This window comes from Drosophila innubila, chromosome 4 (assembly GCF_004354385.1).
Source record: "Drosophila innubila isolate TH190305 chromosome 4, UK_Dinn_1.0, whole genome shotgun sequence".
Taxonomy (NCBI): Eukaryota; Metazoa; Arthropoda; class Insecta; order Diptera; family Drosophilidae; genus Drosophila; species Drosophila innubila.
Window position 1 is genome coordinate 258,638 of NC_047625.1, and position 22,021 is coordinate 280,658.

The following is a 22,021-nucleotide window of genomic DNA, read 5'->3' on the forward strand; positions in this document are numbered from 1 at the left end:
CATGCGTGTGCTTAATCTATTTTAAGAGTGCTTATTGTATGCTGCAATCGTTTATGCATTGACACATATTTTTTGGTGATCATTCTTAATCGCTTATCAGGATGGGTCGCAAGTGTAATTGTGTTCTGCGCAATTATTTTACATTCCAAGTGGAAAGTAATGTTTCGGAGTGTAAAATATGCAAAGTGACATTCAGTGGCAACTATTTGTGCAATCTGAAGCGGCACTTAGAATAGAAGCACAAAAGCGAGTTCAATGAAGTGGCAGAAACCAAAGAAACCGAAGTGCCTGAAAAGAAAAAGAAGTTTTCTGTTGTAATGGGCCAAGACGAAGTCAAGAATGCCTGTATTGACCTGGTGACCGCCGCAAAAGTTCCGTTGGCTGTACTGGACTCAAAAGGCTTTAAAACATTAACAGCTCAAATATTTAGTGGCTTGGATATGATAGTCGACGAGAAATACAGGCAAATAAAATGCGAAATTGGGGAACGCATTAAAAACAGAATCCTCTGCCTTAAAATGGACACGGCCACAAGATGCAATCGCGGTATTCTTGGTGTTAATGTGCAATTCATCGATCGCGGTGTAATATGCGTAAAAACTTTGGGCATGATCGAATTGAGAACAGCGCACACATCCCAAAATCTTTGCAACGAAATAAAGACCATATTGGCTGATTTCAGCATTACAAAGGAACAAATTTATACCATCACGACAGATAATGGTCGAAACATGGTCAAGGCAGTGGAACTGCTAAGTAGTTGCGAGGCAGATGGGGATGACGAAGACGATTTGGACGATGAAGAGCTGCTAAAGAATTTAAAAATTCACTCAATTAGCTCTATAAAATGTGCAGCACATACCCTTCAACTAGCTGTTAAGGATTTTTTACAACGCCTCGAATCCTTTGATTTCTTCGAAAAAGCACGACGAATTGTGAAGCTTTTAAGAACGCCGGCGTACAGGTATTTTCATTGGATTCTTATGTTAAATATTGGTACAAATATTTATTTTTTTAAATACATAACAAACTAAGTTTTTAATATGAATAAATTAATATTTGATGCTTGTATACTTTACATAGATTTTATTACAAGAATAATACAGTTAGCGTCACATGTTAATTTAAAATATATTTTTGTTCAAATTAAATATGGAAATATTAGTAAATTATATTTATCTAAAATTTTTTTTTTTTTTTTCAATTTGCGGCGTTTTTTTTTTTAAATTTTAATATGGTTTTAATAATAGCATTAAATTTTATTATACAATCCCGATATTCTATGGGGTGTAGGTATTTGTTAACGGAGGAGTCATTGCCACAACCAGTGCTAGATGTTGCGACACGTTGGAACTCAACATACACCATGTTAAGCAAGCTGCAACAATTTGAGGAGTTTTGCGAACGGCGTCTTAAAAGTTCAATGAAATTGACTTCATCAGAGTGGGGTGATTTAAAAAGGCTTGTTAATACTCTGGAGCCGGCGTACTTCGCCACAGAAAAGCTGCAAAGCACTCAGTTGTTCATGGGTGACTTCTATATATTATGGATGGAGCTTAAGCTCACCGTTTCAGCAGCAAATACCACAGAGAGTCAAGCTTTGAGCCAGTGCATCAGTGTAAGGGAAGAGAGCCTATTGGGGTGCGATGCAATCATTTGCAGCATATATTTGGACCCGCGGATAAGACGAGTGTTGCTGCAGAACCCAATCAACCTAATGCTTGCCAGAGCCCAACTTAAGAAGCTTTTTTTTACAACTTTTTCAGTTAAAAGAACCCGTTAGTATTTATATCATTAATATATAACATATAACATATTGATATATACATTTCAGACTAGTCCAATAGCACAGCCTTGCTCTAGAAAAGATATCGCATCAACTTCCTTCGTGGCAGAGAATGCATTGCTTTCGCAAAACTCAAACACCTGCTCGCTGTTAAATGAGTTCTTGCAGACCATTGAGGTTACTTCAGATGATGAAACTGAAGATGGCGGGCCAACTGATGAAATTAAGAAGGGATATGCAGAAATTGACGGCTATAGCCCAAAGCCAATTTGCTTGACCTCCAATATTATGGAGTATTGGGAGGAAAAGCGATTTCTATACCCAACTTTATACCAACTGGCCAAAGTGGTACATTCGGTTCCTGCAACACAAGTGAGTGTTGAAAGATCGATTTCGGCCCTCAAAATGATGCTCACGGATCAAAGGTGCAACCTCGGTGACGAGTCATTGGCGAAATTACTTTTCGTAAAATTAAATAATAATTAAACGTGTCACAAAATCTGAGACAAAAGCTTAAAATAAAAAAAAAATTTAAAGAAAAGCAAATAAATGTTGAGTTTTATTTTGAGTGAAAAGAATAAAAATCATTTGAAATATATAATAAATAAATTATTTAATTTTTTTTAAAAAAATTTTAGAAAAAAAAAAATTATGCTATGCTATGCTTTATATTCCATTTATAATAATAAAAAATAATATTGGCAAAATATTTAACCCAGAGGCCGTAAGTTTCTGTTGAGTTTTATTTTGAGCGAAAAAAATAAATATCATAAATAATCATTATTTTTGAGTTTTATTTTTTTTTGATCAAAAATAATGATTACGGTTTAAGTTTTATAAAATTACTCAAAATAATTATTATCAGTGAAGAAAAAAGTAAAATCATAAATAATCATTATTTTTGAGTTTTATTTTTTTTTATCAAAAATAATGATTACGGTTTAAGTTTTATAAAATTACTCAAAATAATAATTATCATTGAAGAAAAACGTAAAAATCATAAATTTAAAAATCATGACGGAAACGCAGAGATTAAGAAAAAATAAAGATTTTGGTGTAAACCATTTTTTTCTAGGTTCACTAGATGTGTGTGATTTTTTTAGTTAAAAAAATAAAAATAATCATTATTTGCGGTCCCTGGATTTTATCGATTTGGATTTTAATATCGTCAATATTTTGACATTCAAAATATTCTAAAACACTAAGAATGTCTTTACTCTTAGAAGTTCGTAACATATTTTGAACTGAAAATAAATTGACGTGAACCATTACGTCAATATTATCCGGCAATCTGAAAAATAAATATGTGTATATATGTACGAGGGACAAAATCACCATATTACCTATCGCGGAGTTGGATTATTAGCTCTTTTATAAACACCATGCAAGTTTTTCTAATTTCAATCTCGTGCGATTGAAATTGAGCCTCTTTAATTTTTTTTCAAATGCATAGCCAAAATGCAAGTCTGGCACTGCTGCAGTTTCCAAATCATCTTTTAAAATATTGATTTCATTATCAGGTGGTATTATTTTGGACTTAAGAGAATCTATTGCAACCATTACATCCGAAAGTAATTGGGTTGGGTTTCCATTCGCACTTTGAAAATTTTTATTGAGGCCTTGCATGTCCTTTAATATGGGTCTTAAAAACACCAATTAAAGATAATTAATGTCATCTTTATATAGCCCGTTCAGAATATGTGCCTTATGACACTTTTCCGAAGTAGCTGCTAGTTCAAAATGGAGCTTCAACTCTGTCCACTGATCCACGATACGTGAAACAGCAGTCTCTATCGACAACCATCTAGTGTCACATACTTTCGGTATTTTTAAAGGATTCTAATGCAATAAATGATAAAAAAAAGCGATTAGTTTAAACTTAGAAAATGTTAGAAAATAAACATATAACTTTTACACACCACGATAACAATCAGCTCTACCATATCTATAAATCGTTAATACATTAGTATTAGACAGTTACAATTCGGATTATTTTGATAATACATCTGTTTGTATGTATACCTGCTCATCATTTATACATTGATACATTTTTCTATAGGCTGTCTGGTAACACCTTTGTGCAAGACTTTGTAACGGCTAGCTGAATTGAGTGGCATACACATTTGATGAGTTTCAAAGAGGGAACTGACTTTTTCAACTCCTTGTAAACACTCTTTTTTGAGCCAGTCATGACGCTAGCGTTGTCCGTTCCAATGCCGACTAAATTAGCTATGTTTAATTTATTTTTAAATATCAGGTTTTTGACGCCATCAGCTATGGAAATAGCATCTCCAGCTTCGATTTGTTCGAGGCCTAAAAATGTCGACACTATATCCCCTTTAGTCTTACTAAAGTAGCTAATAGCAACTCCTAAAGATTAAAGAACATCACTGCGGACGGCAGTTCGCGTTAGTGATTTTTTTTTTTTTTTTAACAATATGTGATAGCCTGTTGCAATATCACATATAATCGAGGCGAAACAATAACATACCAAATGGCGTACCATAAGAGCGGTATGTTTTGAATCAGAATCATCGCTTGCGCCCACGGTGGGGTCCACGCAATGCTTAAGGCGTCGAGGAGATTACATTGTCTTAGGATATGTAAGGCATTGCCTTCCATTTGATCAGTTCAAATAAATTTATTTGTCTATCGTAGGTGGCAGTAAGTCAGTTAACTCATTGGCGAAGGGCCATGTTGCCCAGGCTTTGTAAGTAGCATTATTGCATGGTATCTTAGGTATGCGTGCCATTACTTTTTCAGTTCGTATCAGTTACCTAGCGTAGGTTTGGACGGTAAGTCAAAAGACCCTTTGGCGATAAACTAATTTACCTAGACTGCACATGAGAATAAGACAGGGCTCCCAGTAATAAAATTTTTTTTTTTTTTTTTTTTTTTAACAATATGTGATAGCCTGTTGCAATATCACATATAATCGAGGCGAAACAATAACATACCAAATGGCGTACCATAAGAGCGGTATGTTTTGAATCAGAATCGTCGCTTGCGCCCACGGTGGGGTCCACGCTTTTTTTTTTTTTTCTCGTTTTAATGGCTGGGCCTTATTTGTTCGGCTTGCAACCCCAAGATTTATTTTATGACTTACAAAAGGTTAAACAATCGAGTCGAGTCTAGAGATTGGACATTTTCTCTAAATAAAATATTATTAATTATTTATATCCTTTTGTATATGCTTGCGTATGCAGCTTCAGCGCTATGATGCAAATTTAAAATTAGCGCGCCTTAAGCCAGCAGATGTGGATAATTTAGGGGAAAGTGTTTAATATGAGAGTTTTTTATTAGGAAAAAAGTTAATTGCAAACTAAATTAATGCCCAGATTTTTTGCAAAATTAATTATTGATATTTTTCGACCAGCACTCTCATTAGCTGGTGACGATTTTTAGTAAAAACTAATATTAATATTTAAAAACTAAAAAACTAATATAATGTATAACTAAAGATGTGGCGGTGAGGCGGTGGGATGATGAGTTGAATGGTGAGTTGATGATGAAGCGGTGGGATGATGATGATGGAGTGATGAGGCGTGATGAGGCGGTGGTGAAGCAGGTAGCGTGGAAGCGAGGAAAGCGGCAATGTGTCGGCAGTCCAGTCCAGCGGTGTATGGATGTTGGGATGATTGAAGCGAGTGTAAGTGTGACGGATGTGTAGTGTGTAGTGTTGTGTAGCGCAATGCGCAAGCGCAAGTGCGCGCGCTCAAGTGTGCGCAATATCATTCTCAATTATGCGCAGATATAGATGCCATGTCATCCTTGCGCTGATAACCGGCATCTAGAATAATTGAGGGGAAATAAAGACAGTGTGAGTATGATTGAACAAAATTTGAATATGTGTGATAATAATAATTCTCCAGAGAGATCCAGTGTGAGACAGGAAGGCAGGCAGGTAGGCAGGCAGGCAAGCGATGATGAGTGATGGGGGCATCATCATCGATTATCGATTATCGTCGCCGTCGCCGTTGTTGTTGTTGATTGCTGTTTACTATCCATATTCTTTATTGAATGGCGCCTTTCGCCGCTTAAGCTCCAGTGGCCAGATCCGTTTGAGATGTCGTCCATTTTGATTGTGTAGGATTTTTATTAGATTATTAGAGTGATAAGATAAGCGATTCCAATATCTCATAGAGAAAGAGTTGATAGTTTGAATAGATAGGTAAGGGTCAGAAAAATAAAAAGGGGGGGGGGGGAGAAAGGTATAAAAGAAGAAAATAGAAAGAGTTTTATCTATTATTTATTTATTAACACTAGCACCGCCGCCGACGCCGTCAGCATCAGTATCGATAGCAGCAACAGACGCATATGTGCGGCTGCTTGGAGAGTTGGTCAATGGGCTGCTCGTTTTAATATTTTTATTCTTATTATTACCCAGGATATCGTATAGTTCGTGTAAATGTGTTTGCATGTCAGCAATAATTGCTTGATGCTTTTCGAACATACGTCCAATCGTTGCAAACTGTTTATTCAATTCAGTGATAAAAGTTGAAGTCAAGGTTGTAGGTGTTTTTTCTTTCGATTTAATTGGGCGCAGACAGTGTGTTGCAAATTTTCATAGTGGCTGAGAATTTTTCTTGGCTTGCTCAAAAATACATTTTTGTTCAATTTGTTGTTGTTCATCAGACTTGGTGGCTTATTTTACAATAAGTGAGGGAAAAATTATAAGATTTTTCAAGACTGCAACATGGCGGAGCACACAAGGAGCACACACTGAAAACTATTACTCTTCACACACACAACACAACACCACCGGTCAGTTATTCGGTGTACGGTATTCAGTTTTTCCGTTTTCCGTTTTCCGTATTCCCTTTTCAGTTTTCGGTTTATTATTATTTTTTTGTTCTTTTTTAATTGTTAATTGTTAATTAATTAATTAATTATTCCCTCACGACTGCAATAACACGGTATCAGAGACGACTTTTGGACAAGAGTTGCATCGCTCTGCATAATTCTGAAGCGGACGATTGGACGATTATGGTGTAGCGTGTGTGTCGTGTAGCGTGTAGCGTGTAGGTGTAGGTGTAGGTGTTCGGAGCTTGAAATTGAGTGGGAGTGATCGAAAGAGAGGGAGATCCACTCAAATGGAAAAAAAAAGTTAGTGGGTGAGTGTGAAATGAAATGAGATGTGCCACTGTATTGTCACTCAATGTCAGAAAAAGCAACAAGTTGCTGGGCAATCACATGTTACGGTTAATTTCAGAGGGCAATGTATCTTGTTGTTGTCAACAGAAAGAGATATGTCAATTAACATAGCCAGCGATCTGCAGAACAATGTAAGATGCTCAACATTTACATTACTCTGCAAATAGATGCTGCCGGCTCTCTCATTCTGGGCAACAACATTAACAGTGTTGGGTACAAAATGTTACTGCTGCTGCTGCTGCTGTTGAAAACAGCAGCAGGCTGTTGGGGGAATAATATTGGCGCACCCTGTGGTGCTTGTGTATGTGTTTTTTTTTTTTTTTTTTTTTAATTCATTTTTATTTACTTCTTTTTGCTAAATAACTCTAAAAACTTAACATAATAATACAAATAACGTTGGGTAACGCTGGAAGTGGAGGAGCCTATCCCTGCGGAACTGATGTTAATCACTGCGTCGCAGGGACAAAGACTACTTCTACTCCCGTCTGTTTCGCTCTCTCTCGACTTTGCGTAGCTCCTGCATGATGGTAGCCGCAAAGTTACAGGCTTCCTCCCAGACTTCGAAGCGTTCTATCATCAGCTCCACCAAGTTCTCGGGGGTTATCTCTGTTCCAGCCAGCACAGATAGTCGCTGCCTCTGACCGTTAAAACGTCCACAGTAGAACGTGACATGCGCGGCGTCTTCGCTGACTTCGTCCTCGCACCAGGGCCTCGTGGCCAAACCTGTGGAGATACTGCCTGAAGCATCCATGTCCACTCAGAAGCTGCGTCAGATAAAAGTTGACCCTTCCGTGTTTTCGCTTGGTCCATCGCCTGATGTTGGGTATGAGGCGGTGCGTCCAGCGGCTCTTGGACGATGCGTCCCAACGCGCCTGCCAGGTTGACAAGGTCGCATCCCTTGCCTCCAAGCGTGAACTCCTTCTCGTGTGTCCAGCTAATACTTCAGCATCTACGGATTTTTCCTCGGCGGCCAGCAAGTCGATCGGTACCATGCCAGAAATGACCAGGGCCGCATCGTCTGACACAGTTCTGAATGCACTGCATACACGCAATGCACAGAGCCGGTATGTCGCTTTTATACCTCTGGCATAGCTCTTCACCTTCATAGCGTCTGCCCAAATCGGCGCAGCATACATCGTGATGGAGCGAGCGACGCTCATTAACAGCATCCGTCTCTCTTGCTTGGCACAGTGGATCCGCCCATAGGCCATAAATCAAAAAATCCATCACAAAATAATTTGACCAAATGCATTCAAATTGTCTCTAAACTGTCCAAATTTTTTGGTAACAAACCCGTTTTTTCTGGAAATCTAACGGAATGTTCTAGAAATGGCCTTGAAAGCACGAACACGTGTTCATTTTTGCAAAGCATTGCAGTAAAGTTAGATTTTTGTCACAACAAAAGCAAACTTCAAAGTGGTCAAACGTTTCATTGAGTGCTGCAAATTGAGTAATTTAAAATGGATTTTATAGTTGAAGGTATTTATAACATATTAAGATTTGAATAAAAAAATAATCTAATAAATTCTTCTCGGGAATTTATTTTAAGTGTTTTAATATTTTTTGTGTGTTTTTTGAGCGTCTTTTTCATGTTTAGTTAAACTTTTAGTTGTGATTCCACAAAATTCCACAAATGGTATGTATATGTATGTATTCGTCCAAGATTTTAGATTAAAATGTGTTAAAATGAACTGCAGAAATTTGCAGATGTATGTACAGTCGTAAATATACTAACAGCACCTTTTTTTTTTTAGAGGTTATTTTAAAGTTGTAAAAGTAGTTTTTTTTAACTGTTCTTGTGTTGTTTTGTCTACGTCTTTCGTCCGTTTGTATTTGCTTCAAAAACAATAAATTTATTTGTTTTTAATTTTAACGATTTAATAACTGAATATCCGGCGACCGTCCATAAGGTGTTAATCCATGGTTCAGCTGTGATAGAGCATGCATTAGTATCTATTGGAGAGCTGTCAGAGGAAGCTGCTGAATCCAATAACAAGGAGATAAAAAAATGTAGACTTCAGCACAGCCGGAAAGTGTCACGCACTTTATCAAACACCGACGTAATAAACAACTTACTTTTACGATCAGATCCATTTATAACTGGGCAAAGGCAACTTCCTAAGAATCAAAAATCTTCCTTATTAAAATCTGTTTTTGATTTATTAGATGATTCTCACTAGTTTTTATTTTTTTTGTTAGCCTAATTATGATTTTATTACTTTTGTTTTCCTAATGTACATTTTGTTTTTTGATTTGAATTATGAAAATAAATAACTTTTTGTTGCAAGATTCTTGCTTTAAAAAAAAAATTGAATTTTAAAAAGTAGATTGGATTCTATTTGACTTCATAGTTATGGTAGTAATTAGATTTATGTAATGATGATTTATTGTGTAAGTTTTGTTTATATCAGTTAAAAAGCAATTAGATGAATTTAAGACTGGTTATTCCTATGGCAGCTATATTAAATAGTGATCCTATTTGTCTAATTTTTATAAAATATTTTTTAAATATTTTTCTATAATTTTTGTGAAAATTTCAATGCGATATCACCACTAGAAGTATTTATGGCCGCGTCTCCATACAAGCGGATCCACTGTGCTTGGGTCCCCTGGTATTGAGCATAATCCTGGCCAGTGCGCGACTCGAGTGTGCTGCCTTTTCCTGCACGGATGCTAGGTGTTCCCGGAAGCTTAAGCGGGTGTCAATCATAACTCCCAGGTACCGGATGGCTCTTTTCGATATGACAACGCTGTCTCCAATTCTGATGCGAGCCGTCTCCACCCTCTTTCGGCTGCTGACGAGCACGGCCTCTGTCTTATGGGTGGCAAGTTCCAGGCCTACTGACCGGAGCCACTGCATCACCAGTGCAATTGCCGCACTACAGATGACTTCTGCCTCTCCTAGGTACTTGGCAACGACCACAAGTGCAACGTCATCCGCGTACCCGATTATTTGACAGCCAGCTGGGAGTGGCAGCCGAAGAATTCCATCATACATAGCGTTCCACAACAGGGGCCCTAACACTGATCCTTGAGGCACTCCTGCTGTGACGCTATGTGACACAGTACCGACCGTAGTTGAGTATCGCAGTTGTCTGCTACCGAAGTAGTACGGTGGGACGCCAAAGGATCTTAGCGCGTCCAGAATGCTTCTCCAGTCCGCCGTGTTGAATGCATTCTTGACATCCAGGGTAGCAATCAGGCAATATTGCTTGGATCCGCCTCTCCATCTGGTACCTTCCTTTGCTTTGGAAGCAATCTCCGTCACCTTCCGGATGGCGTCAATAGTTGAGAATGACCTCCTGAAGCCGTATTGATGGGGGGATAGCCCTCCGCTGCTACTGATTGCTAACTCAAGTCTCGAGCAGATAAGTCGCTCTAGCAGCTTCCCCATTGCATCGATCAGGCAGATCGGTCTGTACGATGACGCTTCCCCTGTCGGCTTGCCGGGCTTCGGAATCAGCACCAACTTCTGGATTTTCCATCTATCCGGAAAGATGCCTTCGCGTAGACATTGCGTATACACCTTCGCAAACAAGTCTGGTCGCAGCGAGATGGCAAGCCAGGAGCTTTTCCAGGCTTCATTCTCCGGGCGGCTGCGAGAACTTCTTCAGCGGTTACAGCCTCAACCTCAAAAGGTACCACTGGGTCGACGCTACTGTGCTCAAGACTGTTCTCTCGAAACGGGAAGAGTTTCTCTACAATCGCTCTAAGTTGTGCGGGGTCGCTCGGAGATTCTTGTCTATTGGCGTAAATTCGTTTGACGACCATCTTGTACGCCTTACCCCATGGGTCGTGTTCCGCCGAGTCACACAGTTTAAGGAAACACTCTCTCTTGCTTATACGAATTGCATTATTTAAAGCCCTCCTAGCTTCTCTAAATCGCAATTGAAGTGATTGCCAGTTTACGTCGTTCCTTCTTCTCGCGCGCTGGTATTGTCGTCTCAATGAAAGGCATCTCCCGCGTGCTTCGGCAATCTCGTCATTCCACCAGTAGGCTGGCCTGTGATGCCTCTTATATGGCCTACTTTTCACCATACTGGCGTCACATGCATGTATGAGGAGCTGTGACAGCTGCTCTGACATATGTTCTGCTGTGCCGGAAAAAGCAACATTGCTCATCATGCCAGCAAAGGTATGACAGTTGAGTGTGTCCTCCTTGTATGACAAGTCCCTCGGCGCTGGACTCCTGTCTCGCCTACTCGACACTCCAATGGAAAACAAGATCGCTTCGTGGTCACTCGCTGTGTAATGATCTCCAATTCGCCAGTTTGATGTGGAAAACAGGCAACTGCTGACAAAGGTAAGGTCGATGATTGACCCTGCTCCGGCGCGGCTGAAGGTGTGTCTACAACCATGATTTAATAGGGCTAAATCAAGAGTCGCGAATGCTTCGAGTAGACATCGTCCTCTAGCATTAGTGAGAGTACTCCCCCACTCTAAGGCCCACGCGTTAAAGTCTCCCGCAATGATGACCGGGCTGTGGTTCTGGGCATCAATCGCAATCTCGTCCAACACATAGCTGAAATCCTCAAAGCTGAGACTCGGGGGGAGGTAGCAGCTATAAATCCAATGCTCACCAAGCCTTGCTCTAACAAAGTGAGTTGCTCTCGAAACCGATTCGAGCTGCAGGGCAGGCTCACCACTCTTCCAGATTGCCGCCTTTCCTGAAGTGCTCCATATCCAATTTCCACCAGGGTTACATCTATAAGGCTCGCTGATGAGAGCCACATCTACGTCTAGTTCGTGCACGGTCTGCGTGAGAAGATCCTGGGCTGCCTCACAATGATTGAGATTCAGCTGCAGGAATCTAGTCATGACTGGTGTGCACTTTTCCTCCTTTGTCTGCTGCAGCAGGGCATCGCTGGCTTCCGGCTATGTGGCTTGAGTGCATACCATTTGCAGCGCAGAGAAAACACTTTGCCTGGTTCGTGCACTCACGCGCCTTATGTCCACAGTCGCCACATTTAAGACACCAGCCACTTCTATCGGTTGGTGACTGACACCTAGCTGCAATATGGCCAATCTCAAGACAGCGGTATGTTGTGTGTGTGTGTGTGTGCATGCAAAGCATGAAAGGGAAACAGAAAATATTCTGCATGTACTGGTTCGCTGTTCGTTTGTTGTGAGTCTTGAAAAATGGGAATATTAGAAATATTAATATTATTTCCATGTCTATCTTCTGTATCTAACTGCGAGTTACTTATTTTATAGACATTAATTGCTACATATTTAACAGAGAGTATTCAGGTAAGAATTACATTGCTATTTTAAGCAAATGGACAAATGAAAAATATATGGTGCATTGGGACATACATATTTTTCTTTTCAGTGGCAAATACATACATACATACATACAGTATGCGTACTTCTAACTCCTCTTCTTCTTCTTCAATAATTTTTTTGTTGGCTTTGTTTTTGTGTTTCAGAAGCTTGTGGCATGCAGTGAACCAGAAGAATATTAGTCAGGAGACTAATTTAGTTTTGCAAATTAAAAATATTTAGATGGGGTGTAAAATGTGAGTATAGGCAAAAATAGATGGCAAATTAACTGCACTATACGTATTAATCAAATTTTCTATCCATTTCAGAATTAAAAAGGGGCATAAATTCATAAATAAATTACTTAAAATTATATGCTGGAACATACAACAACAAAAATACACACCGGGACGCCGCAGAAGAGGAAGAAGAAGCAGAACAACAGATGGTAAGCTAATTGTGTTTATAAAGAAACTAAAAAATTGTTTCAAATCGTTTGATTAATGTTCTCTCTTTCTTCCGCTCTCAGCGTGTCGAGTGTGTATCCTGCCACCAATGGGAACGCCACATAGATTCACCAGTGACGGCAGTGTGTGTATTATATTTGCTGTTGGGATCTTCTCATTCTCCGTGTGGCTGCAGTTGCTGGTGATTTGTACCATAAGTGTTGTTGCTGTTGTTGTTGTTGGTGGGGCACCGTGGTGGAAGCTGCAGCGACACTGCGGCCGATCGCTGGGATGACTCTGCAGGTGAGCTTTGTTGCCGTTTTTTTCTGCTGCTAACGCTGCTGCAGAATGACACGCGTCCGGGGTGCCGTCTGCTATTAAATGAACACACGTCCAGGGTGCTCGTACTGGCATTGGGTGTGTTTTTTTTTTTTTTTTGTCCAACGATGCAATAACTGTATGCAGCAAGGATGTGCTGCATTTAGTGACTGTTCTGTGTTGTAACAATCTTCAAGAGACTGCCTACAGGTTGCTGCTGCTGCCACTTGCCGTTGTTGACACGCGTCCGGGGTGCCATGGCATTTAAATGAACACACGTCCAGGGTGCTCGTACTGGCATTGGAATTTTAGTCCAACTATTCCATTCTGTTTGCAGCAAGGATGTGCTGCGTTTTGTGGCTGATCGGTTTAAGCAGTCTACGCAGTCTACAAGAGGCTGCCAACTGCTGCTTATCAAAATGACACTCGTCCGGGGTGCCACAGCTATGAATGAACACACGTCCAGGGTGCTCGTACTGGCATTGGAAATTTAGTCCAACTATATCATTTCTACATGCAGCAAGGATGTGCTGCATCTTGTGGCCGATTGGTGTAAGCAGTCTACGAGGGATTGCCAACATATTGATGCAGAGTGACACGCGTCCGGGGTGCCGTCTACTTAAATGAACACACGTCCAGGGTGCTCGTACTGGCATTGGATTTTAGTCCAACAATTTTTTTTTTTTTTTTTTTCTGGTTTCTTGTCCAATCAACACAAGACACGGCACGAGGCTTGAGTCCTGATCATCCGATTGGGCCAGATCAATTTTTAATGGGATTAGTACGTAGCACAGCGGTACATACACTTGTTCGAGTGTTGTAGTGTGACGTACAAATGAGTTTTCTGTGGCATTAGCAAGGGGTTTGTTACGTTCTCTACCAGAATCCACTGCACAAAACTACGCATGCACTATTTTAACGACATTGTGTCCAACGCAAGAGCCTAAACTTGATTTCACATAGGCGTTATGCACGGGTGTGGTGGCCCATAAGAATGCACACGACCTATCGAAAAGGGCTAGCGTGATGTAACCAAATGCCGGGCAGGGATTAAGGGGATGGGTAACTAATTCGAGACAAGAGACACAGTTGTAAAAATTCACAGAATCGCGAAAGAGACTCGAGCCATTCTATTGGAATTTTCTTGCAACATGCACGTTGCACCACATTGGTGCTAGATTGTAACTTGGAACATGTATTGAAAATAAAATAGTAAAGAAAGTAAAGAGTGTAAAGGGGGGTAGTGAAATGAAGGCTGACTGGATGCATTGGATATTTGTGGGGAAAACAATGGACAATTTGCGGCAACTGGTGATTGCGATATTCTCGCAAAGCACACTCGTCACCTCTGCATGCAGCTCTTAATGATTCGGACCACGAATAGAAACACCTGAACTATTAATGGACAGCGAGATCTACTACTGTTGGTCCAGTTTTTAAAGGCGAGCATGCGTGCAGGGTGTACAGTGTGTGCGAAAATATCCAATCCCGTGCCATGTATGTAAATGGTACATATGCGCTGGAAGATTGCCATTAAGTCGGTCAACGCACAAATTACATCCGACCGATTGCCGTTAAGATAGGGGGGTAAGTAGAAAGAGTTTTAGATAGGTGGATAGATTTATAGGGTGAAGAGAAAGAAAGTTTAGAGGTTAGTAAGAGAGAAGAAAGATAGAGATAGAGATACATGTCCAATACAATGCGTGCATGCGCGTAAGGAAAAGCACAATTATCGCCGTAAGCCTCCAATGTTGATATAGGTTTAGCATTTTGACTTTTGACGTTTAACGAAAATAAAAATGGAAAATAAAAAAGAGTTTTTTTGTAAAAATAAAAAGTTAGAAATAGAAATAAAAAGAAATGAAAAGGTAAAAGAAAATAAAAGTGAAAACACTATGTGTTGAATATTCGATTTTTTGGAATCGCGAGTTGAGCAAATGGAGACGAGTGAAAAAGAGTCGAATCATGAATTGTTTGATTCAACTTTTGACTCGTCAATTTTGTAAAGTAATAATTTTGCCTTATTTTTATTATATTAAATTTTGATTAAGTAGCCTTGGTTTGAGGGACGTCGAAACGGATATAATGCCGGAACTTGATGCAATGTAACTGGGGTGTGGTATAAAATATAGTCAAATAAAAGCAAATAAGTAGAGAAATAATAAAAATAAAGTAAATAAATAAATAAATAAATTTGAATATAAATATAAATGACCCAGTTGTTCGAGATGAAATCGGTTTGAGAGTTTTATTGAAGTCATAGTGATCGGAGGATTTCGATCAAAAGAATTTGGACAATGTCAAAACGAGTGATAAATCGAATTGTATTGACAAGAAGTCAGTCTTTGATTGTTTGATTTTTTAAAATAATAATTAGATTGAGTAAAGATTGTTGCTTAATTAGATGTATAATAATAAAGCAGGATGTGGTGGCAGGCAATAATGTTTGTAATTTGGAGTAGCAATCGTTGTAGGGCGCATAGAGGATATTTAAATTCCATTTTCTATTTTTAGATGGATTTTTGATTTTAAAATTAGTTGTTTGGCTGAATAAGAAATTGCTGCTTAATAATAAAAGAGCAGGGTATGAGAGCAGTGAATTGAATTTATATTTATTGAGTAGCAGTCGTTGTAGGGCGCGTAAAAAGATTGAGAAATTTTAGACTTTGCGGTGAAGTCAAATTAGCTCATTTGCAAAGTTCGAATTTGAGATTAATGTACCATTTTTGGAAGGATTAGCGAAAGCTGAGAATATTATGTTTTGATTTAATCAACAAGATTGATTAGATAAATTCAGTGTGTGAAAATCGAGGATAGTTTTGTAATGAACAAAATCGTTGGATTGAGCAAAGTCGAAACTAGTATTAAATCGAATCATGTTGATGAGGAGTCAATTTTTGATTTTTGAGATAATAATTTGAATGAGTAGGAATTGTTGGTTAAAATATGTAATAATAAAGCGAGTTGAGCGGAGTCGAAACGAGTGATAAATCGAATCATGTTAATGAGGAGTCAATTTTGGTTTTTGAAATAATAATTTGAATGAGTAGAAATTGATGCTTAATTAGATATGCAATAATGAAGCAGGAATTATATTTATATTTTTTGAGCAACATTCATTATAAAGTGAATAAAGGATATTTAAATGATTGAGAAATCATAGTCTTTTGGGTGAAGTCAAGTTGGCTGATTTGCAAAATGCAATTAGAAATCAATGTACCATTTTTGGAAGGATTAGCGAAAGCTGAGAATATTATGTTTTATTTAATCAACAAGAGTTGATTGGATAGATTCAGTGTGCGAAGATCGAGGATTGTTTTTGTAGCGAGCAAAATCGTTGAGTTGAGCTGAGTCGTAACGAGTTATTAAATTGAATCATGCTAATGAGGAGTCAGTTTTTGATTTGTACGTATTTTAAAATGACGGTTTGATTGAGTAATATTTGCTGTTTAATTAGATGTGTAATAATAAAGCAGGGTATGATGGCAGGGAATTATGTTTATATATTTTGAGCAACATTCATTGTAGGGAGCATCAAGGATTTTTTGAATTGTTGAGAGATTAATAGATTTTTTGTAAAGTCAAATTAGCTGATTTGCAAAATTCAAATTTGAAATCAATGTACCATTTTCAATAGATTAATGAAGAGTGAGAATATTATGTTTTATTTAATCAACAGGAGCTGATTAGATAAATTCAGTGTGAGAGAGTTCAAGTTGGAATCTGATGTAGCGGTGTAAACCATGCAGTTTGATGGGTGAGCGAAAAGTTTTATCTTTGCTAGATACTGATGACTAAAGGATTTTTGGTTGTTGATTTAGCGGACGAGAATTAAATTTTGAGTGGAGTCAAATTAAATGATTTGAATAAATCGAATTTGAGATCAATGTACCATTTTTGAAAGGGTTAAGAAAAGCTAAGGATATTTTATTTTATTTAGTCGACAAGAATTGATTAAATAAATTCAATGTGAGAGAGTTCAAGTTAGAGCCTAAAGTTGCAGGGTAAAACATGTAGTTTGGTGGGTGAGCGAAAAGTTTTATCTTTGCTAGATACTGGTTTTTTGCAAAGTCAAGTTAAATGATTTGCATAAATTGAGTTTGAAATCAATGTTTCATTTTTAATGGGTTTATGAAGGCTGAGAGTGTTGTGTTTGATTTAATCAACAGGAATTGTTTGGATAAATTCAGCGTGTGAAAATCGAGAATAATTTTAGTAACGAATAATGATAAATTTTGCTGAATTTCCAGTGTAAATTTATTTGAATCAGAAAATATTTCAGCGAATGATAATACAAATATTATACAATATGTAATGTATTGGTCATGCATTGAGGCATTGAGCTTAAACAGTTTCACGTTGATTCCGTTGCAAATTTTTGAGCAGATAGCCCAGTAGTTGTATTCTTTGATAATTTCTGTTGAATTTTTAATGTGAATTCATATAAATCGGAAAATATTTCAATGAATGACCATACAAATACTATACAGTATATAGTGTATTTGTCATACGTTAAAGCAATGGTTTTAGACAGTTTCACGTTGGTTTCGCTTAAAACTTTAGAGAAGATGGCCTAATAATTGTAATTTTTTGATAAATTCTATTGAATTTTAACGTAAAATTCATATAAATCAGAAGATATTTCAACGAATGATAATACAGATATTATATAGAATAAAATGTAATTGTTACACGCTAAAGCATAGAGCTTAGACAGTTTCAGGTTGATTCCGTTTAAAGTTTTTTGAGAAGATAGCCCAACAATTGTAGCTTTTTGATAAATTCTGCTGAATTTTAAAGTAAATTCATATAAATCAGAGAATATTTTAGCAGATGATAATACAGATGCTATACAATATAAAATGCATTTGTCATACACTAAAGCATTGAGCTTAGACAGTTTCACGTTGGTTTCGCTTAAGACTTTAGAGAAGATGGCCTAATAATTGTAATTTTTGACAAATTCTATTGAATTTAAATGTAAAATTCATATAAATCAGAAAATATTTCAACGAATGATAATACAGGTATTATATAGAATAAAATGTAATTGTCACACGTTAAAGCATTGAGTTTAGGCAGTTTCACGTTGGTTTAGATTAAGACTTTAGAGAAGACAGTCTAATAACTGTAATTTTTTGATAAATTCTATTGAATTTAAACGTAAAACTCATATAAATCAGAAAATGTTTTAACGGATGATGATACAAATACTAAACAGTATTTAATACATTTGTCATGCGTTAAAGCATTGAGCTTAGACAGTTTCAAGTTGATTCCGCTTAAAGTTTTTGAGAAGATGGCCTAATAGTTGTGATTTTGACAGATTCTGTTGAATTTTTAATGTAAATTCATATAAATCAGAAGATATTTCAACGAATGATGATGCAGATACTATACGGAGTTCAATGTATTTGTCATACGTTAGAGCATTGAGTTTAGGCAGTTTCAAGTTGATTTCGTTTAAAGTTTTTGAGAAGATAGCCCAACAATTGTAGCTTTTTGATAAATTCTGCTGAATTTTAAAGTAAATTCATATATGTCAGAAAATATTTCAACGAATAATAATACAGACACTATAAAGTAAATAATGTATTTGCCATACGTTAAAGCACTGAGTTTAAACAGTTTCCAGTTGATTAAGTTTGAAGTTTTTTGAGAAAGTAGTCTGATAGTTGTAGTTTTGGTAAATTCTAATGAATTTTAATGTAAAATTCATATAAATCAGAAAATATTTCAACGAATGATAATACAGATATTATATAGAATAAGATGTAATTGTCATACGCTAAAGCAGTGAGTTTAGACAGCTTCAAGTTGATTCCATTTGAAGTTTTTGAGAAGATAGCCTAATAATTCTAATTATTTGATAAATTCTGTTGAATTTTTAACATAAATTCATATGAATCTGAGAATATTTCAACGAATGATAATACAAACACTATAAAGTAAATAATGCATTTGCCATACGTTCAAGCACTGAGTTTAGACAGTTTCACGTTAATTCCGTTTAAGGTTTTTGAGAAGATAGCCCAATAATTGCAATTTTTTTTTTTTTTTGATAAATTCTATTGAACCCCAATGTAAATTCATATAAATCAGAAAATATTTCAATGGATGGTAACACAAATACAATACAGTACAGAATGCGTTCGTCATGCGTTAAAGCATTGAGCTTGGACAGTTTCACGCTGATTCCGTTTAAAGTTTTTGAGGAAATAACCAAATAGTTGTAACCTTTGGATAAAGTCTGCTGAGTTTTTAAATGTAAATTCATATAAGTCAGAGAGTATTTCAACGAATGATAATACAAATACCAAAAAGTATATAGTGTATTTGTCATACGTTAAAGCATTGAGCTCAGACAGCTTCACGTTGATTCCGTTCAAAGTCTTTGAGAAAGAAGACCAATAGTTGTATTTTTTGACAAATTCCAACGAATTTTAATGTAAATTCAAATATGTCAGAAAATATTTCAACGAATGACAGTACCAACACTATTCGGTATGTAACGTATTTGTCATACGTTAAAGCATTGAGCTTAGGCAGTTTCAAGTTGATTTCGTTTAAAGATTTCGAGAAGATAGCCCAACAATTGTAGCTTTTTGATAAATTCTGGTGAATTTTAAAGTAAATTCATTTAAATCAGAGAATACTTCAGCAGATGATAATACAGGTGTTATGCAATACAAAATGCATTTGTCATACACTAAAGCACTGAGCTTAGACAGCTTCAGGTTGGTTTCGCTTGAAGTTTTTGAGAGAATAGATAGTTGCAATTTTTGGGTTTTATTGAATTTTCAGTGTAAATTCATATAAATCAAAAAATATTTCAATGAATGATAATACAGGTGTTATATAGTATATATTGTGTTTGACCAAAAAGTATATAGTGTATTTGTCACGCGTTGAAGCATTGAGCTTGGACAGTTTCACGTTGATTCCGTTTAAAGTTTTTTGAGAAAGTAGTCTGATAGTTGTAGTTTTTGATAAATTCTAATGGATTTTAATGTAAATTCATATAGATCAGAAAATATTTCAACGAATGATAATACAGATACTATACAGCATATAATGCATTTGTCATACGTTAAAGCAATGAGTTTTAGATAGTTTTACGTTGATTCCTTTTAAAGTTTTTGAGAAGATAGCCCAATAGTTGTATTTTTTGATAAATTCTATTGAATTTTAATGTAAATTCATATAGATCAGAAAATATTTTAACGAATGGTAAAACAGATACTTCACAGTATATAATGTATTTGTCATGCGTTAAAGCATTGAGCTTAGACAGTTTCACGTTGATTCCGTTTAAGGTTTTTGAGAAGATAGGCTAATAGTTATAACTTTCTGATAGTTTTGATGAGTTTATAAATGTAAATTCATATAAATCAGGATATTTTGTTTTCGCAGTTATCCCAAAGCATCTATTTAGTTGATAGTACAGAAGGACTTTGGTTTTGAATTTACATGATTTTTACAGTTTTATTTGTTAGATTTTGAGTCTGTTTAGACATTGTGACAGAGTTTGAGAGTTGATCAGTTTGAAATGTTAAGCATAAAGAGCATTTTGGATTGTACAATGATGTTTGATTAATTAGCTTATATTATTCTTAAGTTAATTTCTTGATTGTAGCTTTCCAAGTCATAATGTTGCGGATGACGGTGGGAGGATTTGAAGATGTTGAAGGTGTTGTTTGTGAGCAGAGAGCAGCAACGGTGCTTGATGATGGATGGGGCGAATTTAGGCAGCAGTCGGATGGAGATCAATGTAGGCGTCTGTGTTGAGAATAATGTCATTTACCTGTATTTCCGGCTGCATGTGGACACAGTTTGCTGTGAGGATTGTAAGAGGAGAGTGCATTTTAGTTTTTTATCAGAGAAAATCCATGACGTTTACAAGATAGTTTGCAGATTATCATTTGTGATGATATCATTTTGAGCGAGGATCTGGCATAGATTTGAAGGAGATATTTATTTATTTGCTCGTCGTTTTGGGCGGGAATGTGAGGTACATTCGAGCTTTTTGTTTTGGATAGAGTGAATATGTGCTGGCGTTTTTGATGCTTGTGGGCATAACAGAAATAGAGAAAGAATATTTAGTTTTCTTTATAGTATTTTGTTTAATGTGACTAGAGTATGGATTTAACAACCATGACGAGTTGGACTTAATATATAGCTTAAAGACTAAGGGTTGACAATTTATTGATAGTAATTGATTATAGGTTGAACGGTTTGATTGTGATTGTTGTAGACTGTTTGACAGGTATGATGTATTGCAGAAGCTTATGGAAAAGTGCATGATTATTGTATCTTTGTGATTGAATGCTAACGTGTAGGATACATTTGTTCATTTTGTATTTGGGGGTGTTTTGATAATTAGACTTAATATATAACTTAAAAACTAAGAAAATAGAAAATTTTTTGATAATAGTGGATTATAAGATGAATGATGATTTAATTGTGATTGTTGAGAGCAGTTTGACAAGTATGATGTATTACAGAAGCTTATGGAAAAGTAGCTTTGTGATTGAATGCTAACATGAGGGATATGTTTGTTCATTTTGTACTTGGGGGTGTTTTGATAATTAGACTTAATATGTAGCTTAAAAACTAAGAAGGTTGACAATTTATTAATAATAGTAGATTATAGGGTGAACAATGATTTGATTGTGATTGTTGTGAACTGTTTGATAGGTATGATTTGTTGTAGAAACTTATGGAAAAGTGCATGATTATTGTAGTTTTGTGATTGAGTGCTAACGTGTGAGATATATTTGTTCATTTTATATTTGGGAGTGTTTTGGTAATTGGACTTAATATATAGCTTAAAAACTAAGAAGGTTGACAATTTATTGGTAAAAGTGGATTATAAGATGGTTGACGATTTGGTTGCAATTGTTGTGATCTGTTTAACAGGTATGATTTATTGCAGATGCTTATGGAAAAGTGTATGATTATTGTAGTTTTGTGATTGAGTGCTAACGTGTGGGATACATTTGTTCATTTTGTATTCAAGAGCGTTTTGGTGATTAGACTTAATATATAGCTTAAA

At 36.6% G+C, this 22,021-nt stretch overlaps 1 protein-coding gene across 1 annotated transcript in view; it reads left to right on the forward strand.

Moving 5' to 3' along the window:
- The first annotated feature begins 317 nt into the window (after window positions 1-317).
- The window catches only part of LOC117783377, a 39,623-nt gene continuing 17,919 nt past the window's right edge, over window positions 318-22,021 (forward strand). Inside the window, exons 1-3 of the mRNA XM_034620805.1 lie at window positions 318-964; window positions 1,294-1,618; window positions 1,835-2,158. Coding sequence (XP_034476696.1) covers window positions 318-964; window positions 1,294-1,618; window positions 1,835-2,158 — 1,296 coding nt within the window. The remainder of the gene's footprint in view (window positions 965-1,293; window positions 1,619-1,834; window positions 2,159-22,021) is intronic.